This window comes from Dasypus novemcinctus, chromosome 10 (assembly GCF_030445035.2).
Source record: "Dasypus novemcinctus isolate mDasNov1 chromosome 10, mDasNov1.1.hap2, whole genome shotgun sequence".
NCBI classification, from domain to species: Eukaryota; Metazoa; Chordata; class Mammalia; order Cingulata; family Dasypodidae; genus Dasypus; species Dasypus novemcinctus.
The window spans coordinates 15,138,720-15,158,534 of NC_080682.1; the positions used below are offsets into that span (position 1 = coordinate 15,138,720).

The 19,815-nt window shown below is 38.2% G+C and overlaps 1 protein-coding gene across 1 annotated transcript; it reads right to left on the reverse strand.

The window, feature by feature from the left end:
* Positions 1–1,929: 1,929 nt before the first annotated feature.
* Positions 1,930–16,534, reverse strand: LOC101423309 (membrane-spanning 4-domains subfamily A member 12). Its single transcript, XM_058305387.1, has 7 exons — positions 16,426–16,534; positions 11,925–12,195; positions 10,780–10,917; positions 9,864–9,920; positions 7,857–7,973; positions 4,476–4,586; positions 1,930–2,287 (listed from the first exon to the last, which is right to left on the reverse strand). The coding sequence occupies exons 2-7, from the start codon at positions 12,177–12,179 to the stop codon at positions 2,195–2,197; spliced, it is 771 nt and encodes a 256-aa protein (XP_058161370.1). The 5' UTR covers positions 12,180–12,195; positions 16,426–16,534; the 3' UTR covers positions 1,930–2,194.
* Between the last annotated feature and the right edge of the window lie 3,281 nt (positions 16,535–19,815).

The following is a 19,815-nucleotide window of genomic DNA, read 5'->3' on the forward strand; positions in this document are numbered from 1 at the left end:
GATTTTAGTTTAGTAATTGGTCTGGAACAGAAGAGGGGTGGTGTGGTGGGAAGGAGAAGGATTTGAAATGCTTTGCAAACTACTGACCTCAGGGCTTTTCCCTGCATTTTCATCTGGTGGGACAAAATTAATCTCTTCAAGTAGGGTTTGGATGGTGGATTCCTCAGGGCAGGGCGGAGGCCAGCCTTCTCAGTGCTGGCTTGAGTTTGGCTGTTACCTGCCTCAGGGCTGGTAGTAGGTTCAGATTTCCTGGGGCTGGCAAGAGCCTGCTTGACACAAGGTTGGCATTGTATGATCTCTACTGGGGCAGGTCATCACAGGTTTATCTGGCAAAGTCTCAGCAGAATTTAGGGTTCCAATGTCCCCACTAATATCATCATCATCCCATATATTTCCATTCCAATCCTCAGGGTTCCTCTCCTTCCAATCCATGCCTTCACTGTAACAGCAGAAAGCCTATGACATTGAGATATTAGTTTCCTTTGTAATTCTGTTACTTGTACAATGAGACTCTGATTCTGGTTTTCAGGGATCACAAGTCAGTGGTTGCATGAAACAAGATTTCCTTTCTGAGCACACATAGAAAGTTTCACATCATTCATGTGGCATTTTAAGTTGCAAATTTGAAAACTTTAGCTTATCCCTTTGTGTTATAATTGTATCCAGACTGTCTAGAAGGAGACTGCCCACATCCTTGTACTATTTAATTTCACAAAACTCTGTTAAGGTGTTAAAAACACTCTTACCCAGATCCTTGCTTCTTACAAGTGGAAGTAAGGGGATTCAATGATGATATTTTGTATATTTCCATTGCCAACTAAATCCATGGATTGTTAGTGGCCTTTTGATTATTGGAAATGGAGACAGTACCCTTGAGTCCAATTAGAGTATAGAACCAATTGCAAAACTCCAAAAATCACTGGAGAAATCCCATGTTTAAGGATCTGTTCCTCAGTTGCCCCACTTCCTGTACCAAGCTGTGTTCTTCAGGTTCTCTAGGAAACAGAATCAATAGGAAATATCTGTAAATAGCATAAGATTTTATAAAATTCTTTCATGTGACTGTGAAGATGCACAGGTGCAAATTCCACCACCAGTGTGCAAACCAGGGTCTCCCATGAAGGCCCTTGATGACTTCCCAGGGGATGTTGGTTGTCTGAAGTCAACCTGGAAAATTCTCTCTGAGTGCTAAAGTCACTTCCCCTTTTAAGGCATTCAACTGATAGGATAAAATGTCACTCATTGCCGATGGCTTTCTCCTTGGTTAATTGTAGATGTAATTACCATCTATGCAATAAACTCACTTGTGACCCAGGTCCATAAATGTCCTTGTATTAGAATTACCCTGGTGCTTGCTTGACCAAACAACTGGGCACAATTACCTGGCCGTGTTGACCATCACACTGTCTAACGTCACATCGTCTAACCATCACACTGTCCATCTGCACTATTAAATCTCTTAAAACTTACACTACCCTTCATCCCTTCTCTCCATTAAATCTCTCCCTCTCACTGGGTTCTTCCCAATGGCTTTTAGCGTGCACATGTTTCCTACCCTTCAAAAAACCAAAAAGAACAAAATAAAAACTCCTCAAATGCACCATTCTCATTTTGCTATTGCCCCATCATAAGTGAGTTGAATGTATATGAAAATACTCTGTAAGTAGAAAAGCTCTGTAGATCCCTGGAAGCAAGATGTGTGATGAGATTAATGAACTGACTAATGCGTCCCCCACAAAGGGCAATTGGGCATTGCACTTGGTACAGGAAGAGAAGGGGATGAATAAAGGATATTTGGTGATTTGGACACCCTGAAAATCATCATTAATAGAATTTTATCAGTCTGCCTTGCAATGCTTTGACAGACTTACTGCTCTACTAACAATGTAAAACCAAAATGAACTTTTAAAAGTACCAAAAAAGTTGATGTTCCTTGTAGCATTTTATTGAGGGAAATGTACATTGAGTCAGAAATTTTCTAATTTTCAGAGAGTTGCAGAGTCATTTCAGTCTTCTGGTCCTTCTCATTTGCCAGTGCATGATGGTGGCATGTAGGAGAAAGACAGCATGTAGATATAGTTATCAGCACAGTCGTTAACTGATTAGCCAACATTATGGACAGTAAAATCTACCTTCTAGTTCTTAAGAAGTTTCTGTAGTTTTACCACATGGGATTGGACTAATTCTTAGGGTCTTAAGCTGGCTGGCTAGCATTTCTGGGAGGAGCTGAGGAGGATGCTGGAGTCAGGGGGTTGGTACCATACATATTTGGAATAAACAGGACATTCTGGAAAGAATGAATGAAAATAAGCAATATTAGGGAAAAAAGCAAGCAATTCCATTTAAAATATTATCTAAAGGAATTAAATATATAGCAATAAATTTAACCATGAATGTGAAAGGTTTGTACAATGAGAAATATGAAATATTGCTGAAAGAAACTGAGGAGGACCTAAATAGATAAAAGACATCTTGTACTGATGGATTGGAAGGTTTAATATTGTTAACATGCCAGGTTACCCAAAGTGATTTACAGATACAAAGCAATCCCTATCAAATTTCCAGCAGCATTTTTACAGCTATGGAAATCCAATCATCAAATTCATGTGGAATCACAAAGGGTATTTAATCAACAAAACAATCTTGAAAAAGAAGAACAAAGTTGGAGGACTCACAGTTCCTATTTCAAGTCTTAATACAAGCCCATAATGATCACAATAGTGTGGTACTGCCTAAAGATAGACATATAGGCCAATGGTATAGAATTGAGTGTCCAGAAATGAACCCACACGTCTATGTGAACTGATTTTTGATAAGGGCACCAAATTCATTAAATGAGGGGAAAATAGCCACTTCAACAAATGCTGTTGGGAAAACTGGATATACACATGCAAAAGAATGAAGTTGGATCTCTACCTCACATCATATAAATTACTGCAAAATGGATCAGTGACCTAAATGTAAGAGCTAAAACCATAGAACTCTAAGAAGAAAATATAGGGGAAAATCTTGATAACCTTGCATTTGACAATGGACTCTTATTATCTATGAAGCTAAAAGCATAATCAGCAAAAAGATTTTAATAGCTAAATTGGGATTAATCAAAATTAAAATATTTTGTGCATCAAAGGACATCATCAAGGAAGTTAGAAGATATTATAAAGAGTGGGAGAAAATCATTGCAAATCACATATCTGATAAAGGTCCAATGCCCAGAATATATAGAGAACACTTACAGCTCAATAACAAAAAGACAAATGGTCCCATTGAAAATGAGAAAAGGATTTGAATAGATGTTTCTACAAAGAGCATAAATAGCTAATAAGCACATTACAGGATCCTTGACATCATTAGTCATCAGGGAAATACAAATCAAAAGCATAATGAGATAGCATTTCACACCCATTAGAATGGATATGCTTTTTAAAAATGGAAAATAACAAGTGTTGGAGAGGATGTGGAAATATTGGAACTCTCACACGTTTTTGGTTGGAATGCAAAATGGTGGAGCTGCTGTGGAAAATAGTTTGGCAATTTCTCATAAAGTTAAAGTTAGAATTATTATATGACCCAGCAATTCTTCTCCTAGGTATACACTGAAAAGAATTGGAAGCAGGAAGTCAGATATATATATGTGTGTGCACCAATGTTCATAGCAGCATTCTTCACAATAGATAAAAGCTGGATAAAACCCAGGTATTTATTGACAGATGAATGGATAAAGAAAATATAGTGTATACAAACATGGAATATTATTCAGGTGTAAAAAGGAATAATGTCCAGATACATGCTATAACATTGATGAACCTTGAAAACATGTTAAATGAAATAAGCTAGACACAAAAGGACAAATATTGTGATTCCAGTTATGTTAAATATCTAGAATAAGCAATTCATAGAAAGAAAAGTAGACGAGTTTATGAGATTATGGAGATGGTGGATAGGGAGTTATCGCTATATCGTTTCTCTTTTGAGTGATAAGAACTTTTTTTAATGGATGGTCATATTGTAAATGTAATTTTACCACTGAATTGTATACCTAAAAATGTTTAAAATGTCAAAATTTATGATATATCTGGTACTACAATAAAAAAATAAATTAGGGAGTGGATGTGGGTCAAGCAATTGATCTCCCTCTTCCCACAGTGGAGGTCCCAGTTTCAGTTCCCGGTGCCTCTTAAAGGAAACAAACAGCAAGCAGACAATGAATAGCAAACAATGAGCACAAAACAAGCAAACAACGAGCAAACAGACAAGGGATTCTTTCAGGAGGGTGGATAAAACACTTAAAAAAACTAATTAATTAAAAATAATAAGTAATATTGTTACTACAATCTTGTTCAATCACCTTGGTCCTGACAGATCATGTACAAAGTGTGCTCCAGCAAGCCCACAGTGGAATTTAGCAAACACTTAAGTATGTTTTTAATCCAACATGTGTCCAGATTATTTTACAGAGAAGAGACCCAACTTACCCTGTTGGTGTTCATGTTTTCTAGGTTGGCAAAATGGGCTGTGGTACAAGTTATACAGAACTCCAAGAGTGAGAAGATCATCAGTATGGCTGAAATTCCTTTCCCAGAAAGCTGAAATCAGGAATAAATATCCTGAAATTTTGGCTAATTAGGAGGCCTTACACAGAATTTAAAAAGTTATTGACTGATCAAATGTGCTACTGTTTATACTCAAAAAACTCCATTATTATCATGAGGGGCTGCTTATTTAAAGGAAATGTGAATTTATTTTGGGTTTCAGAAAAATTGCTGTAAGGCTTTTGGCAAGCAGGCTATTTCATTTACCAACTTTTTAAAAGGAAGTAGATTTATTCATTGTATTTTCTTGTTTTTATAAAAATATTAAATGCATATTAAAAACCCAGCAGTTCAGAAAAGAGAACAATTATCTCAAAAGTGCTTAGAAATAACATTTGATTTCTATTATTCTATCTCCCTATGTATAGGGAAGTAGATGCATAAAAAGCCAGCAAGAGAGGTAAAGAACAAAGGAAGGGAGTGCAAGACTGTAAAGCAGGAGGGATTGAGAAAGAAAGATAAAGCTCTCCTTAATATCAAAGTCATAGTATGCGTCCTATTTTGAAATAAAAATATCTTTATTTAAATTTTAATGAAGTTAAGTCAGATTAAAGGAATTTCTGAACTTCAGAAGTTTCTTCATTAAAAGAAAGATTAGTTTTTATGCAGTTCACTTGAAAGGAAAAGTTTGTGAAATCCATGAAGTTGAAGTCATTTTCACACCAAAAGGTTGCCATTTTAGACAATATTAAATGGATGCTTATTATGAAAAATGAATTGATTAGCACTCTTATTTTATGTGTCTCTCATCTTTGGTCATCAAGCACCGCCTCTAAGTCTCTTGTTTTGTGCTGGTAGGAAGCCAGAACCTGCTGCTTTCAAGACCAAAACCTAGGCCAGCGTCACTGCTCATCATTCAAGGAACTGTCAGAGAAAGAAAAGAACAACCAACCAAAACAAACAAACAAACAAAAACAAGCAAAAACAACAGACAGAAAAGGCAGTACAGGTACACTGGCTCTTCATGTCTCTGTAGATGTAGGTATGAGGCCACCTACATCTTTTTCTGAGAGACACAGAGGCTAGTGTCTGTCCTGAGCTCTTAGGGATCAGCCAGACTAAAGTACCCCAGAAAGAGACTGAAGTAACTCAACTAATACAAAAGAGCACTGGGTTTTTAAGTGTTGGCACATGCTGGTGTGAGGCCAAGGACCCCTGCTACAGAGAGAGCTGGAACCAAGGCCAGAATCTATGCTGAGCTGTCAAGTTCTAGATGTCCAGGTGGATGCAGGTAGGAGGCTGAAAGCTGTGCTACCCAGAGAGCCAAAATAGAGGTCAGCTTCTGCGGTGGTCCCTCATTCATCCCCCAGACCCACCTGAAACCAAATCCACAACTTTTAGAGGAAGAGTTTTGCCCTGCCAGCCCTGGTCCCATGTTAGAAAAGTGCACTGGAAAGTCATTTTACTGGTCTTTTCTTTTTCTCCTGAGGTCCTTGTGTGACCTACAGGGGCTGTGACCGTTCAGGATTTCCTTCCTCTCTTCTCAGGTTGGACAGCTTTCCACCTCAGTCGTCTTAGATCCAGATTGGAGGGCATTAGTGGAAATTCTCAGTATTTTTTGGCTTTTCTACTTTCCTGTTTAGTTTCTGGGAAGTAGAGCCAGGCAGGAACTGTACTTTATCCTTCCACCTTGATCCACAACAGAATTATTTGCTTCTATACTTGGATGCCAATTTAAAACCTGGTTTTAAGTAATTTTAATTTTTTCTTCTTCTTGATATTGTAGAAGATGAATTTTGCATTCTTGCTTCACTCCATCTTACTTACCAAGAGATCCATGCACCTATTCTTTCCTCCTTATAAATTTTACTCTATTTTGCAGAGTAGTCCTTTTATTTTTTTATTTTTTGTGATTTAAAAAAAATTTTTTGTCTTTGATTTTTCAGTGTTACATTAAAAAAATACAAGGTCCCAATATACCACCCACCTCCCTCACCCCACTCCTCCCCCCATAACAACAACCTCCTCCATTATCATGAGACATTGATTGCATTTGGTGAATACATGTCTGAGCACTGCTGCACCTGATGGTCAATGGTCCACACCATAGCCCACCCTCTCCCACAGTCCACCCAGTGGGCCATGGGAGGACATACAATGCCCGGTAACTGTCCCTGCAGCACCACCCAGGACAACTCCAACCCCCAAACATGCCCCCACATCACATTTCTTCCTCCCACTCCCTACCCCCAGCAGCCACCATGGCCACTTTCTCCACACCAATGTCACATTTTCTTCGATTACTAATCACAATAGTTCATGAATAGAATATCAGTAAGTCCACTCTAATCCATACTCTATTCCTCCATCCTGTGGACCATAGAATGGTTGTGTCCACTCCACATTTATATCAAGAGGGGGCTTAGATTCTACTTGGATGCTGGATGCAATTCTCCTGCTTTCAGTTGTAGGCACTCTTGGCTCCCTGGTGTGGTGGTTGACCTTCTTCACCTCCATGTTAGCCGAGTGGGGTAAGTCCAATAACCCAGAGTGTAGGAGTTGCAAGTCTGTTGAGGCTCAGGGCCTGGCTATCACATGGTCAGTCCAGAGATTCAGGTCAGAGTGGTACTTTTAAAACACAAATTTGCTTGTACCAATTGTGTGCATAAAATTCTTTTACGACTTCTTGTCTCTGATTGTAGACCAAAGACTTCAGTATGGCCCATGAGGCAAAATGGTACCTTCTAATCCAGCTTCATTTCATACTCTATTCCCCCACCCCTTCCTATCTGCATTCTGACCCCCAGACCATCCATTTCCTCCTAAGATAACGGTCAGAGATCATGCTTTGGCTTATACAATGATAGAATAGACATGTGCTTCATTTGCAATTTCTCTGTTCCTAGGACTTCATAATTAAAAAAACAACAAGAAACATCCTTGTGAGTGGCATTTTCTGCTCTTCCCAATCTTACTCCAAAATAAAAACACTATTTAGCAATTTGACTATCTTGGTCACACAGAATTTTAAATAATTTGGAAATAATATCTGTTTAATTTTAGGAGTCTTGGAGGCCTATCCAAACTCTTCCCTATTGTTTGTGTGTTCAATAGTGAGATGGGCAAAGAAGGGGCACCCTTTCTGACCTAGGCCATCCATTGAGGTAACTCTCTCACTTTACTTTGTAGTCCCATAGACCACATGACTGGGGTAGGGCTGGATTAGGAACAGAGATTTTCCACTAGAGTTGCTGTATAGTAATAAGAGTCGCAATCCATGAGAGTAGAAAGAAAGGAGGCACCTGTAGAAAATGGGACACTTACCAGTACCCAGTGTTCTTGGTTGGGGGGCCCATTGATGCTCATATCCACCAGCAACAGAATCACTCCAATTAAGGCAAAGATAGCACTAACAATATTCATTCCAAGGCTGCCTTTTGTCTAATGGTGACAACCAGAAAATTGAATCACATATAATATAATTGAAATTAAATGAAATGAGAATTTACCAAATTTAATGATTCTAAATCTTTGAAATCTTAAAAAAATTTTGAAGTTCAAATGATTTTGTGTTTTTTGTTTTTTTTCCTTTCCCAAAGTAATCTGTATTTTGGATTACTGGTCATAATCCAGAGTTTGAGGCTCATCGATAATATTTGTTTTAAAGTCCATACACAGTAACTGTTATACTCCCTTTTCAAAAGTGATGAAACAGCAAGTGTACTTTTTTTTGTTTTTTTTTTTATTTTGAATGAGGCCAGTAATTTATTAAGGTAGGGAGGGAAGATAAATGGGAGAAAGATCTTGGGTCCCATGTAGAGAGGACGGGGCTGAAAATTGATAACGTGGGCTGATTTATAGACTACAATGCCTAGGTTTTACTTGTGTTGTCATCATGGTAGGGGAAAAATGACGAGGGCAGGGCACAGAAGGCAGAAACAGACACAGGGACCAGCATCACGGCAGGCACAGGACAGGGCAAAGGCAAGAGAGCACAACCATAGTTTTAATGAGCATTTTGTGGGGCAAAAAGTGTGATAAATTATTTGAATACATGATCTCATTTATCTCTTACAACTCCTATTGTAGGTATTGTCATAGCCACCAATTTTATAAAAGGGAAGATACATATACAATTTCTTTTACCAATAAATTTAGGAATTAATGGAAACCCTTAAGTCTTTCCAGGGACCTGGTAAAGAACCCCAGATTTAGGAGGAAGTATCTTAGGGCTTTTGTGGGTGGTGTGTATGGACAAAGCACAATACTTTCCCCAGTTTCTACAATACGATGCAGAACAGCTGTGGAATCGAGGCCTTGCCGGGAAACCTAGAGATGGCACAGGTAGAGTTCTTTGTAATGCCTCACTTCTTCAGCATGCTATCGTCTATGGAAGGTCTCTAAAAGCCTCCTAAAAAACCCTGATTTAGCTATGATTTCAGTGACTGTCTTTTCTAAATAGACAGATTGTCTTCTTGGGCAATATCAGTTTGAGCTAAAGATCCATGAATGATGCAGAAAAAGGCTATTTTATTTTGGTTATGGATTACAATGGGAATGGTTAATTGAAATTACACTGATTTTAGTTTAGTTTTGTTTGGTTGGGAAAGCATGAGCAACACTCTTGTATGTTCCCATTTTCCCATTCTTTCCTCTTGTTCTGCATTAGATAGAAAAATTGACCGTTGAAACCATTTCTGCTATAGCTGCCTCTTGTTGTTGACAAATCATTTCCTTATCCTGATTTAGAAGTACACCAGGAAATTGCAGAAGGTGGGGTTCTGTTATTGAGAATTAAAAGCCCTGTCTCCCTGATTATTTTATAAATTTTTATGTATGGAGCTGCTTCTTTTTAATGGTGATTTAAATATTGTAAACAAGAACTCACTGTAAATGAGAATAGGAGAGAGACACAAAGACAAGGATAAAAGTACAAGGCAGACAGAAATGGTAAGTGAACAATGCGGACTTTATTACTGAAGTCCCAATAAGGTGTTGTATCCTGGATTCTTCTTTAGACTTTCCCCTAATGCAGTGTGACCCCAATCAGTCAGGAAGACCTTCAGGTTAAAATGTAAAGAATATTTATCTTTACTACCTCCCTGCCCCTGTGAGTTCCAGTCAGGAGGTGGAGCTCTGCCACTCCTAAGTGGCAAATTGTGTAGACTTTTGTCACCCTCCGTGCTACACACTGTGCGGGCAACTCACAAATGTTTGGGAAAAGTGCTCCCCCTTACATATCTGAACACACCTACTCAAATTTCCTCCTCTAAGAAAAAAATTAAACTTGATTAATAAAGGGGCTTAAAAGGTAGAAACATTCTAACTTACCAGACAAGGTGAGAACTCCTTGGATGCCATTATAGAGAGAGAGCCAGAAGTAATGAACTGTAGAAAGAGATGAATTTATTTGTGATATTGTGGGTTCTTTCATTGTTCCTGAGAACTTCTTCTCTTTATCTGAAAGGATGATCTATTCATTTAGTTTCCCTCTCAGAAATTTTTCTCATAGTTCTTAATTTTCTGGAGTTGCTCTCAGGGGTATGTTCCTGACTTCTACTTTTTTTCCTCCCTAGTTTCTTTCATATATGAAGAACTCCTGTATTCTTGTAAGTTTTACCTCCTGTTCTTGTTCTGATGATTCCCAAACTTTCTCTTCAGCCTCTTTTCAAGATCAATTGCATATTTTCAATCATGTTCCTGATCACCCCCTTTGGCTGTCCACCCAACATATAACATTTCCTTCTAAAATGTAATAGAGAACTAAAACCTTGCCTTCCTGATTACTGACGAGCAAATTTTAGCATATGGGTTTAAGTTGCAAGTTAAAATGGGTAACAAATTACTTACAAAATTGAGTGTGACAGAGTATAAACTATAATGTAAACTATAATCCACCCTTAGTGGCAATGCTCCAAAATGTGTTCATCCATTGTAACAAATGTACCACAACAGTGAAGGATGTTGTTAATGTGTGGCAGTGTGGGAGGGGGAGGAAGTAAGGCATTTGAGAAACCCAGTATTTTTTTATGTAACATTTATGTAATCTAAAGTATTTAAAAATGAAAAGTATAAGAAAGTATTAAAAAAAAAAGCTCCCCCTTGTTTAGGCCCAATCAGAGATTGTTATTTTTCTAATTTCTCCAAGCTGAGCAGATGCTGGGCTTATCACTGAATGGGTTGTGTATAGACTGGGAATTTCTGCTTTATAACTTGGGACAGAGAGATGTTATAGAAATCTACTCACAGAGATGCCACCCCAGAATGGATATCCGCCAGTAAAAGAAAAGGAGATAAAAACAAACACTGGTCTCTGATCGGCAGTCATTAAACCCAAAACAACTCCGAAGCCAATGTGCATCAATCCGATTATGATCTGGATGGCCTGAACAAAGAAGACGGTCAATTTAAAATTATTTTTCATTTTCAGGCCCATGAACCATTACTGCCATTGCTGAGGTCTCTGCTTATTTTTGTCAGCTATGCTAACATTCACCGGTGTCTTTTAGGCAGGCCTCTGAAGCAGGAGATGACCCATTAAGATTTAATAACTGGGGAACCAAGGACTTGTTTGAGGTTTCTGGGGAGGCTTGTTAGTGGTGGCCCAGGCTGAGTTCTTCAGAAAGTGCTAGTGCTGAAGCACACATTAGCATCCCCTGGCAACCTTTACAAGATTCTCAGAGAAAAATGCTTTAGCTCTGACTTCAAATTGCTGTCTCATCCCAGCGGTCTAATCTCTGCTTGGGTAATTCCAGCTTTGGGGAGAAGATCAATGAAGAAACAGCACTCAGTGGACATTAATGGGTACTGTTCTAGTCACTTTCCATTTATTATTTCATAGAACACTCCCAACAACTGGATGGAGACACAGAGGCAAAGAAATGGGATTCCAAGGTCATGCAGTGACTAAGGGGCATGTCTGGGAATTGAATGCAGAAAACTGACTCCAGCCTTAACTATTCAGTACTGCCTCCTTCATAGAGTCTTCTCCATTACACCATTCAAATTAAGCTACCTTTTACTTTCTGAATTTCTCATGCATCTTATGACAGAAGTCACACTCCTTATTAAATGGTTTGGTACTCATTTGTCTTGTTCTTTTGTTATTGCAGGTAATAAAATTTTCTTACCTGCAAAGAGAGAGTCCCCCGAAAAGGGGATGCACCTTTTACTTCTTTTTACCCTTTACTGCACCTTCTTTAGTCCAGAAAAAGCATATATTTGTGAGAAATAACTATCCGTAGATTGTACTAAAAGTCGATTGTAGATTTAGAATTAAAACGTAGAATGATTGGATGATATGTCATGATAATCATAAACTTGTCTCCTATATTTTAAGAGAGCAAAACCTTGCAAATGTAAAATTAAAGTTCCAAGAGTGAGAAAACTTACCCCTACTATCTTGGCTTCTTCTTTAAAGTCTGTGTTTATTGTTCCTAGAGCTGAATTTCTCATTTGTATATATCCTTGGTCCTGTTGACCATTAATGATCATTCCAGTAGTAGTGATAAAAGGAGGCTGGATGCCCTGAGCTTGGTTTATTGGATTTATTAAACTCACAGGTTGTTGGGGCATAGAGTTGCTTGGTGAGTAAGGGTTGGAGACAGTTTCAAGATTTCCAGGGTGGGTTGTTGGCTTGGATGACATCCTTACGTCCTAAATACTGCAAAACATTCAAAAATAATACATTTTCCCATAAAAGAAACTGAAGAACTCTTGTCAAATGTCATTGGCAAGTGAGCAGATAATGGGAAATGGGTAATGGTGATGATGGCTAATATAAGCACAATTCTCATTTGACTTTGTAATCTTGTATGCTCTATGGTTTGAAAAGTTGAGAAGGGTAAATGAAGGTAAATTTATCTTCCAGTTCCTATTTGGTTTTGTGATGTACTTATATATATTTATCTTTCCCCATTTCATTGCATCTAAAGGACAACAGAGAGTAGGAATGTAGGTTGAATAATGATTCTCCTAAAGATGTCCAAGTCCTAATCTCCGAATCCTGTGAATATTCTTGTTTACATAACAAATATGAATTAAGGTTGCAGATGGAATTAATGTTGCTAATCAGCTGACCTTAAAATAGGGAGATTCAGCTGAATTTTTCAAATGGACCCTATGGAATTTGAAGGGACTTTAAAAGTAGAGCAGAGAGGCAGAAAGGAAGAATCAGGAAAAGAGCTGTGATGATGGAAATAGGGTCAGAGAGATGGCTATGGAGATGGAGGAAGGGGGTCTGGAGCCAAGAAATGTGGGCAACTATAGAAGATGAAAAAGCAAGGAAATGGATTCTCTCCTTAGCCCCCCAGAAGGGAACCCTGCTGTTCCTATGGTAACAATGTCCTTAGGGTGGTTTGATCAGAGAGACTTCTTATTTATGAAAATGTAAAAAAACACATTTGTGTTGTTTCAGGCCACTGAGTTTGTAGTCCTTTGTTACAGCAGCAAATAGAAAATGAATACAGAGTCAAGAATACAACCGAATGGCAAGGAAGGCAGTCCAATATTTAAAATTATTTGTCAATAACTGGAAGAGTGGATAATTCACATATGGCCCATTAAGTTGATTCTCTGGTTAAACTGAGAAAAATGTTCTTGAGAGTCCCTATTTTTTTTATCCTTTAAAAAGCTTAGAGCAGCTCAGGGTCCATGTGGCCAAGGGAAATTATGTTGGAAATAAACCAGCACAACTGGATATGTGCAGCAGTCACAATTGACCCTTGCAAAACTCATGACACTTTAAAAGTTGGTCTTCAATATTCAATACTCTTATTTTGAGCCCTTCTCCCCAAATCATTTACTTCTACTTCATCAATATCAAGAAAGTAGGAGTTCTGAAAATCTTACCATTGTTATGAAGTCTGAATAGGATACAGGTGTGTTTCACTCTGGTATTTCAACAAGAACTTCTGCTTTGGATTAGAAGACTTACCTTTTTTCTGATATCAGACAATGTACTCATAGAATTCTGACATTTCAGGCCTGCAGAATCTTTTCAGTCATCCTGTCCCATTCCTCTAGGTTTATTGATGTGAAATTAAAGCTCAGGCAGGTTAAATGACTTGCTCAAGGTTACACAGATAATGTGTAGTGGAGCCAGGAAAAGAAAATAGGGCTCTTGACTGCTTCCATATTTCCTCCACAACAATCATCCTGCTTCATTGTGGATGTTTGCAGAGTTCGTCATCCTGGCCGGCTTTGGTGAGGCAGAGTTGACCATGTACCTACAACTAACCAGCGACTAAGCTCCTTTCTTCTGCTGATGTTCTGTGGGCTTTGTAAACCAGGCTGAATTCTAAGTGATTTGGAAACCGAGTTAACAAGGCCTGTCCTCTGTGAACCTCTGGTGGGCTGTCTAGAGAGCTAAGATTTACTAAATACTTGCTGTATGCACAGTAGTTGCCATGCTGTGTTGTGGTTAAGGGATATGAATTCTCAGTTGGATCCTGGCTTGACACTGGCCATGTATCTTTGGAAAGTTTATTAATCTCTCTTTACCATAGTTTCTCATCTGAAAGTGTGAATAATAAGCGCACTTTCCTCCTAGGGTCGCTTTGAGTATTATTGACTTATTCTGTGCAAACTTCTTAGAATTGCAACTTTTACATAATAAGCACTACACCAGTTGGGTATTATTTTTATTGCTATGTTAAGTGTGTGAGATAAGTTATCTGTTAGTATTTGCTAAACCCCAGGAGGCAAGTACTACTAGTATGTCCATATCACAGATGAGAAAACAAGAGTCCAGAACCTACATACATAACCATTACCTTAAACTGCCCAGATGGTAGATACAACTGAAGATGGTTGAAAACAAGAGAAAATATCTCTTAATCCTCTGAATACCAAGGGATTACTTTTTTAAAATGAAAAAAAAATTCAATCCACAAACGGTTATTTTAAACAAAGAAAAGGTAAGAATTCCATTGCAGTGATTTTTTGAGCACATGCGGTTGTAGCCCATGGAAATGGTTCCCGGACCCTCTAACCCTCAAACCCTGTATTCTAAGCTCCAATTTGCCACTTCATTGACTCTGGGGCATTACTTAATCTCTCTAAATCCTTTTTATTCCCCTTATCTCAAGTGTATAATGAGACTATGTATGTCTCCTATAGAAAGGGTGTGTTATGGAGATGGTAATTGCCATAAATCCTTGGAACAATGCCTGGAATATGGCAAGAGCTCACTAAAAGATAGCTATCAATTTATTATTACAACCCAATGTTTTCTTTCCCAGTTTAAACTATTGCCTTATGGAAAGTTTTTAACAGGGAGAGAACTTCAAAAGAGCAATACAAAGACCAAGTAGATAAAAGATAGGAGTTTGGGGTACAGTAATTACCCAGAAGTAGAATTTCTTGAATTCTTAAAAATTATTCATCTAAATGATTGTCCCGTGTTTCTGCATGTATGTGATCTCATTACTCTTCTCTTACTGTTGATTATTGGTAATTTTTTTGTCTCATTGAAAAATTTTATAAAAATTTCACTCATCAAGAGATTCTGTTTTCATATCTAGTATTTAGTTCTGAACTAAGGGCCATACTTTCAAATAGAATCTTGATTATTAATACCTCTATGTGATGATTATGACTGGTTTCAGAATGCATATTTACTGGGTTAAATTGTGTTTTTTAGAAAAAGAGGAGTGAAAAGTCCAGCCAATCTCATTCCTTTTAATTTATACTGAAAATGACTTAATGTACACGCAGCTTTGCTGTTTACAGAGTTTGGTACAAAGGGAATGGGAAATGCTCATGGAATAGCTAAGTGATTATACCATTGAAATGAGGATAATCCTGGAAATGATACAGGAAATGGCAACCCAGTGAATAGACTTTCTTTGTAGAGTCCATCTGTTGACATAGTATAGTTCTTCTTGTGGCTACTGGTAACTGGTAAAATATGTACATAGTACAGTTCTTCTTGTGGCTATTGGTACCAGTTGTTATCTTTTTTTTCAAAAAATTAGAGCAATCACAATCGCTTTAAAGCAAAAGTAACACACACACAAACATAAGGTGCGATGAAATCAAACGGAAGACAAAACTAAGGTGGGAAAATGTGGGAGGTGTGGGGAGCAGGGCATATGGAACTCTCCTATATATTCTCTGTAACATTTGTGTAATTGAAGTATCTTTTAAAAAATAAAAAAAGTGAGCAAACAAAAAAGGAAGACAAGAGCTCACAATTTGCCATTTGGTTAGTAAATTTCAAATAAAAGTGAGAAAAATTTACATTTTGCTAGTTCCTTTCTATCTTTATATTAATCTGATTTTTAACACTGTTGGTGATAATGACCATGGTCTGAGTATATAGTGAGGAAAATGTTGAATCACTTGCACAGTATCGCTCAGGACATTCACTGGTATACTTTCCACAAATTAACATGCTGACCTAGTGGTAATGCATGATTTCCCCCACCTTTGTTTCTTGCCAGAAAGAGGCAACTTGATTAAAATGTAGTATAAAACTAAGTGCAATAAGAATGTCCTATGATAGTCATGTGGCAGCTCTATGATCATCTAATACTTACTTTGGGACATTGCCTCCTCCCATGGAAATGACATATTTGAACCTTCTATGTCCTCTCTCAGCATTAGCTATTGTATTTGTGTTTGTGTGCAGTACCTTTTTATCTGTTTATAGCTGGCTGTCTCTTTCCTTTCTCTTCTGTATCTTATGGCTCTTCTGTTTCACGTCTCTCCTCTTTTCATTCCTCTTTGGTTTGTTTTTTCCTTACTTTTCTACTAACCTCGACATATACTCAAGAATTGGCTTCATCACTCTAGACTAGAGAATTGAATGCAGCAGAGAACCCGCCCAGGTAGGCCAGCCCAATATTTATGCCCATTGAAGAGATAGGTAGAGATGTTTCGATGGACTTACTCTGTTTTTCTGGCTCCTTTGTTTTTCTCTTTGTCTCTGCTCCAAACTCTCTGCTGGTCTCAGATTTTATATGTATATTTTACTTCCTTGCTGCTAATCAACCTGTCTCCTTTCTGTATATAGTCCAAAGTCCTCTTATGCTTGGCTTTCTTCCACCCCAATTGGACATGACATAGAGGCCTGTTTATAAATTTCAGCATATGCTAGGCTTCCTCTCCTTTGGAAGGAAGCCTTTCCTGATGTTTCCAAACACTTAAGTGCTTATCCTCTTCAGCTTCTCTGAATTTTGTGCTCCTCTCGAGTGCAACATGATATTGCATTTTAATACCTTTTTAACTAGATAAACAAAATTGGGAAATGAAGATAATAAAGAAGTAAAGAATTGTCCACAATCTCACTGTACCTAAAATAATTAAGCATATCAAGCATATTTCCCTTTACAGATTTTTAAACTTTTGTTTGTAAATTATCTATAAAGTCACCTAATTACGATCATATGATGTATATATTTTGTAACCTGCCTCTAAGCTTAATGTTTTATAAACACTTTTTCATGTTAATAAACATACTTATGGTCATTCTTTTTTTTTTTTTTTTTAATTTTTTTATTTTTTATTGACTTTGTAATAATATTACATTAAAAATATATATGTGAGGTCCCATTCAACCCCACCCCCCCAGCCCCCCTCTCCCCCCCCCCAACAACACTCGTTCCCATCATCATGACACATCCATTGGATTTGGTAAGTACATCTTTGGGCACCTCTGCACCTCATATACATTGGTTCACATCATGGCCCATACTCTCCTCTATTCCATCATGTAGGCCCTGTGAGGATTTACAATGTCCGGTGATTACCTCTGAAGCACCATCCAGGGCAGCTCCATGTCCCGAAGACGCCTCCACCTCTCATCTCTTCCTGCCTTTCCCCATACCCTTTGTCCATTATGTCCACTTTTCCCAATCCAATGCCACCTCTTCTATGTGGACACTGGATTGGTTGTGTCCATTGCACCTTTATGTCAAGAGGAGGCTCAGATTCCACCTGGATGCTGGATGCAATCCTCCCATTTTCAGTTGTAATCACTCTAGGCTCCATGGTGTGGTGGTTGTCCTTCTTCACCTCCATCTTAGCTGAGTGTGGTAAGTCCAATAAATCAGATTGTAGGTGCTGGAGTCTGTTGAGGCTCAGGATCTGGCTATCACATTGTCAGTCCAGAGATTCAAATCCCCTAAATATATCTTAAACCCCAACATTAACTGCACCTCCAGCACATTAGCATGAAAGTCTTATGAAGGGAGATCCCATCTGAGTCCAGATTCATCACACATAAACACCATTTCCAAAGAGGGGCCATCTGCCCTGGTAGTTAACCCCATCGGCCATGACCATAACTCCCATGGGTCTCTTTAGCCCTCAAAGGAACCAATATCTGGGGGTTGTATCTGCTTTATCTGTCTCTCTGACTCTGCTCAGTTGTGCATGAGGGCAAACCTTCTGCCAGCCTCCAGACTCTTTTTTAGAAACTCGTAGCCATATAAACTAATTTCTCCTTTCCATTTCCCCCTTACTTTAGGTCAAACAGCATTTTAAAGTCATGGTATTTTATGTAGACATGGATATTCTGCTGATCCGCATTGAACCTTCCGTATAAGGTCATTTTCCAGTTGCATCATCAGTTGGTAGTTGATAGTGGTCCCTCGGTGCCAGGGAGGCTCATCCCCGGGTGTCATGTCCCACGCTGGGGGGAAGGCATTGCATTTACATGCTGAGTTTGGCTTCGAGACTGGCCACATTTGAGTAACATGAAGGCTGACAGAAGGAAATTCCCAGGCACAAAGTTGCTCTAGGCCTTGTTATTATTTTGGGTTTATCAGCTCACAAGCATAGTCATTAGTATCAGGGGCTCACTGTTGAACCCTCACTCCCTCCCGGTCCCCACCACTGTAGTTATGGTCATTCTTAACAGCTGCATGCTCTCTGTTTTGGAGTGTGTCCTCTTGTATTCCAACTATTTATTTTCCCTTCTGTCTCACAGGTACACATGAACATCTTGAGGGCAGAGATCCCTGGGGCAGGAATTGACATCTGTCCCCACCCCTAACCCACACTACTCATTAAAAGTATGTCAAATGAATCCATGGGGTGAATACATATTCCTTTTCCACATTGCTTTTCCTGTTATCTATTATTGAAGGCTTTCTTTTTCATGTGATTTTAAATTTATGTTTTTCTGAAATGGCAAAAAAAAGGATGATAAAAATATATTAATGGTATGAGTTTAAGAAAGTCATAATTTTAGGCAAAGCATTGCTTGCTTGAAGGCTGAAGATAATTAAAGTAACAAGAAATATCACAGAATCAGGGTGACTGTGTGGCAGCATATCACGTGGCTGCCCTGATTCATGTCATTCAAACAGCAAAAAGAGAAAGTTGAAAACGAACAGTGTTCTTGAGGTTGAACATGCCCTTCCTTCTCCACATGGGCCTCCAGATTCTCCAAAGATGAGGAAATGTTTCTTAACCTTAATCTTTCTTAATCATCTAGTGTTCTCTGTCTGGTCTCATAACCATGGGATTGCTGTCATTAATGATGTGATCCTTTCATGTAATGTTTTATTTATTCTTATTTCCTTAACCCTTATATTAGGGGAGGGGATATAGTGTAATTTCATAATTTCTTTTTCATCACTCTTTTAGGAATATCCTAGTAAATCTGAGTTGACTATTAAAGATGCCGGATATCATCAGTTAAATATTAGTTTTAGAAAGAATGCTCACTTCATATTTATAAAGGAAGAGAAAACTTCTCTCTTTAACCAGCATAGAGCACATTCTTTAGAGCTCTGAGTTGTGAAACAAGGACTAGTCAGTGCTGAAGAATAAGGACCCTATGTTCCACTTTTATATATAATGCAACACATACTGTTCATAGCATAATTGGAGAGTGGGGCTGTTCGCCGACTACTGTAATTAAAGCTTAAAGCTTTAATCCTTTAAGCATGTACATATTTCCCTTTCATAGAACTCTGTCAACAGTTTCCCTGCCTCAGAAAACAGGGACCTATGTTATAACCCAAATTTCTTTTGTGTACTGTTTCCTTGCGCACATCCCTTTGTTTTTAGAGGGAAAGTGAAATGCTACTGCATGAATTACTGATCCAATTCTTGCTGGTATTAATTCTTGAATTAAAGGCACATGTACTTCTTTTTTTAATTCTTTAAATAAATATTCTTTTACCAACAAGGTACTACCCTTGCTGTGTTCCTATGAATTTTCACCAGGATTTCAAGTACTACATCATTTCTGGCAACTATATATATTTATTGGTCAACTCAAAGTATACTCCTCTCCTCTCCATTTCTCTAAATTGTGGATAGTTACTGA

Coding starts and splice junctions, on each gene's coding strand:
- LOC101423309 (XM_058305387.1), bottom strand. CDS start 12,179: ATGTCATCCAAGCCAACAACCCACCCTGGAAATCTTGAAACTGTCTCC. Junction 10,918..11,924: donor AAGAAGCCAAGATAGTAGGG/GTAAGTTTTCTC, acceptor TTCTTTGTTCAG/GCCATCCAGATCATAATCGG. Junction 9,921..10,779: donor CATTCTGGGGTGGCATCTCT/GTGAGTAGATTT, acceptor CTCTTTCTACAG/TTCATTACTTCTGGCTCTCT.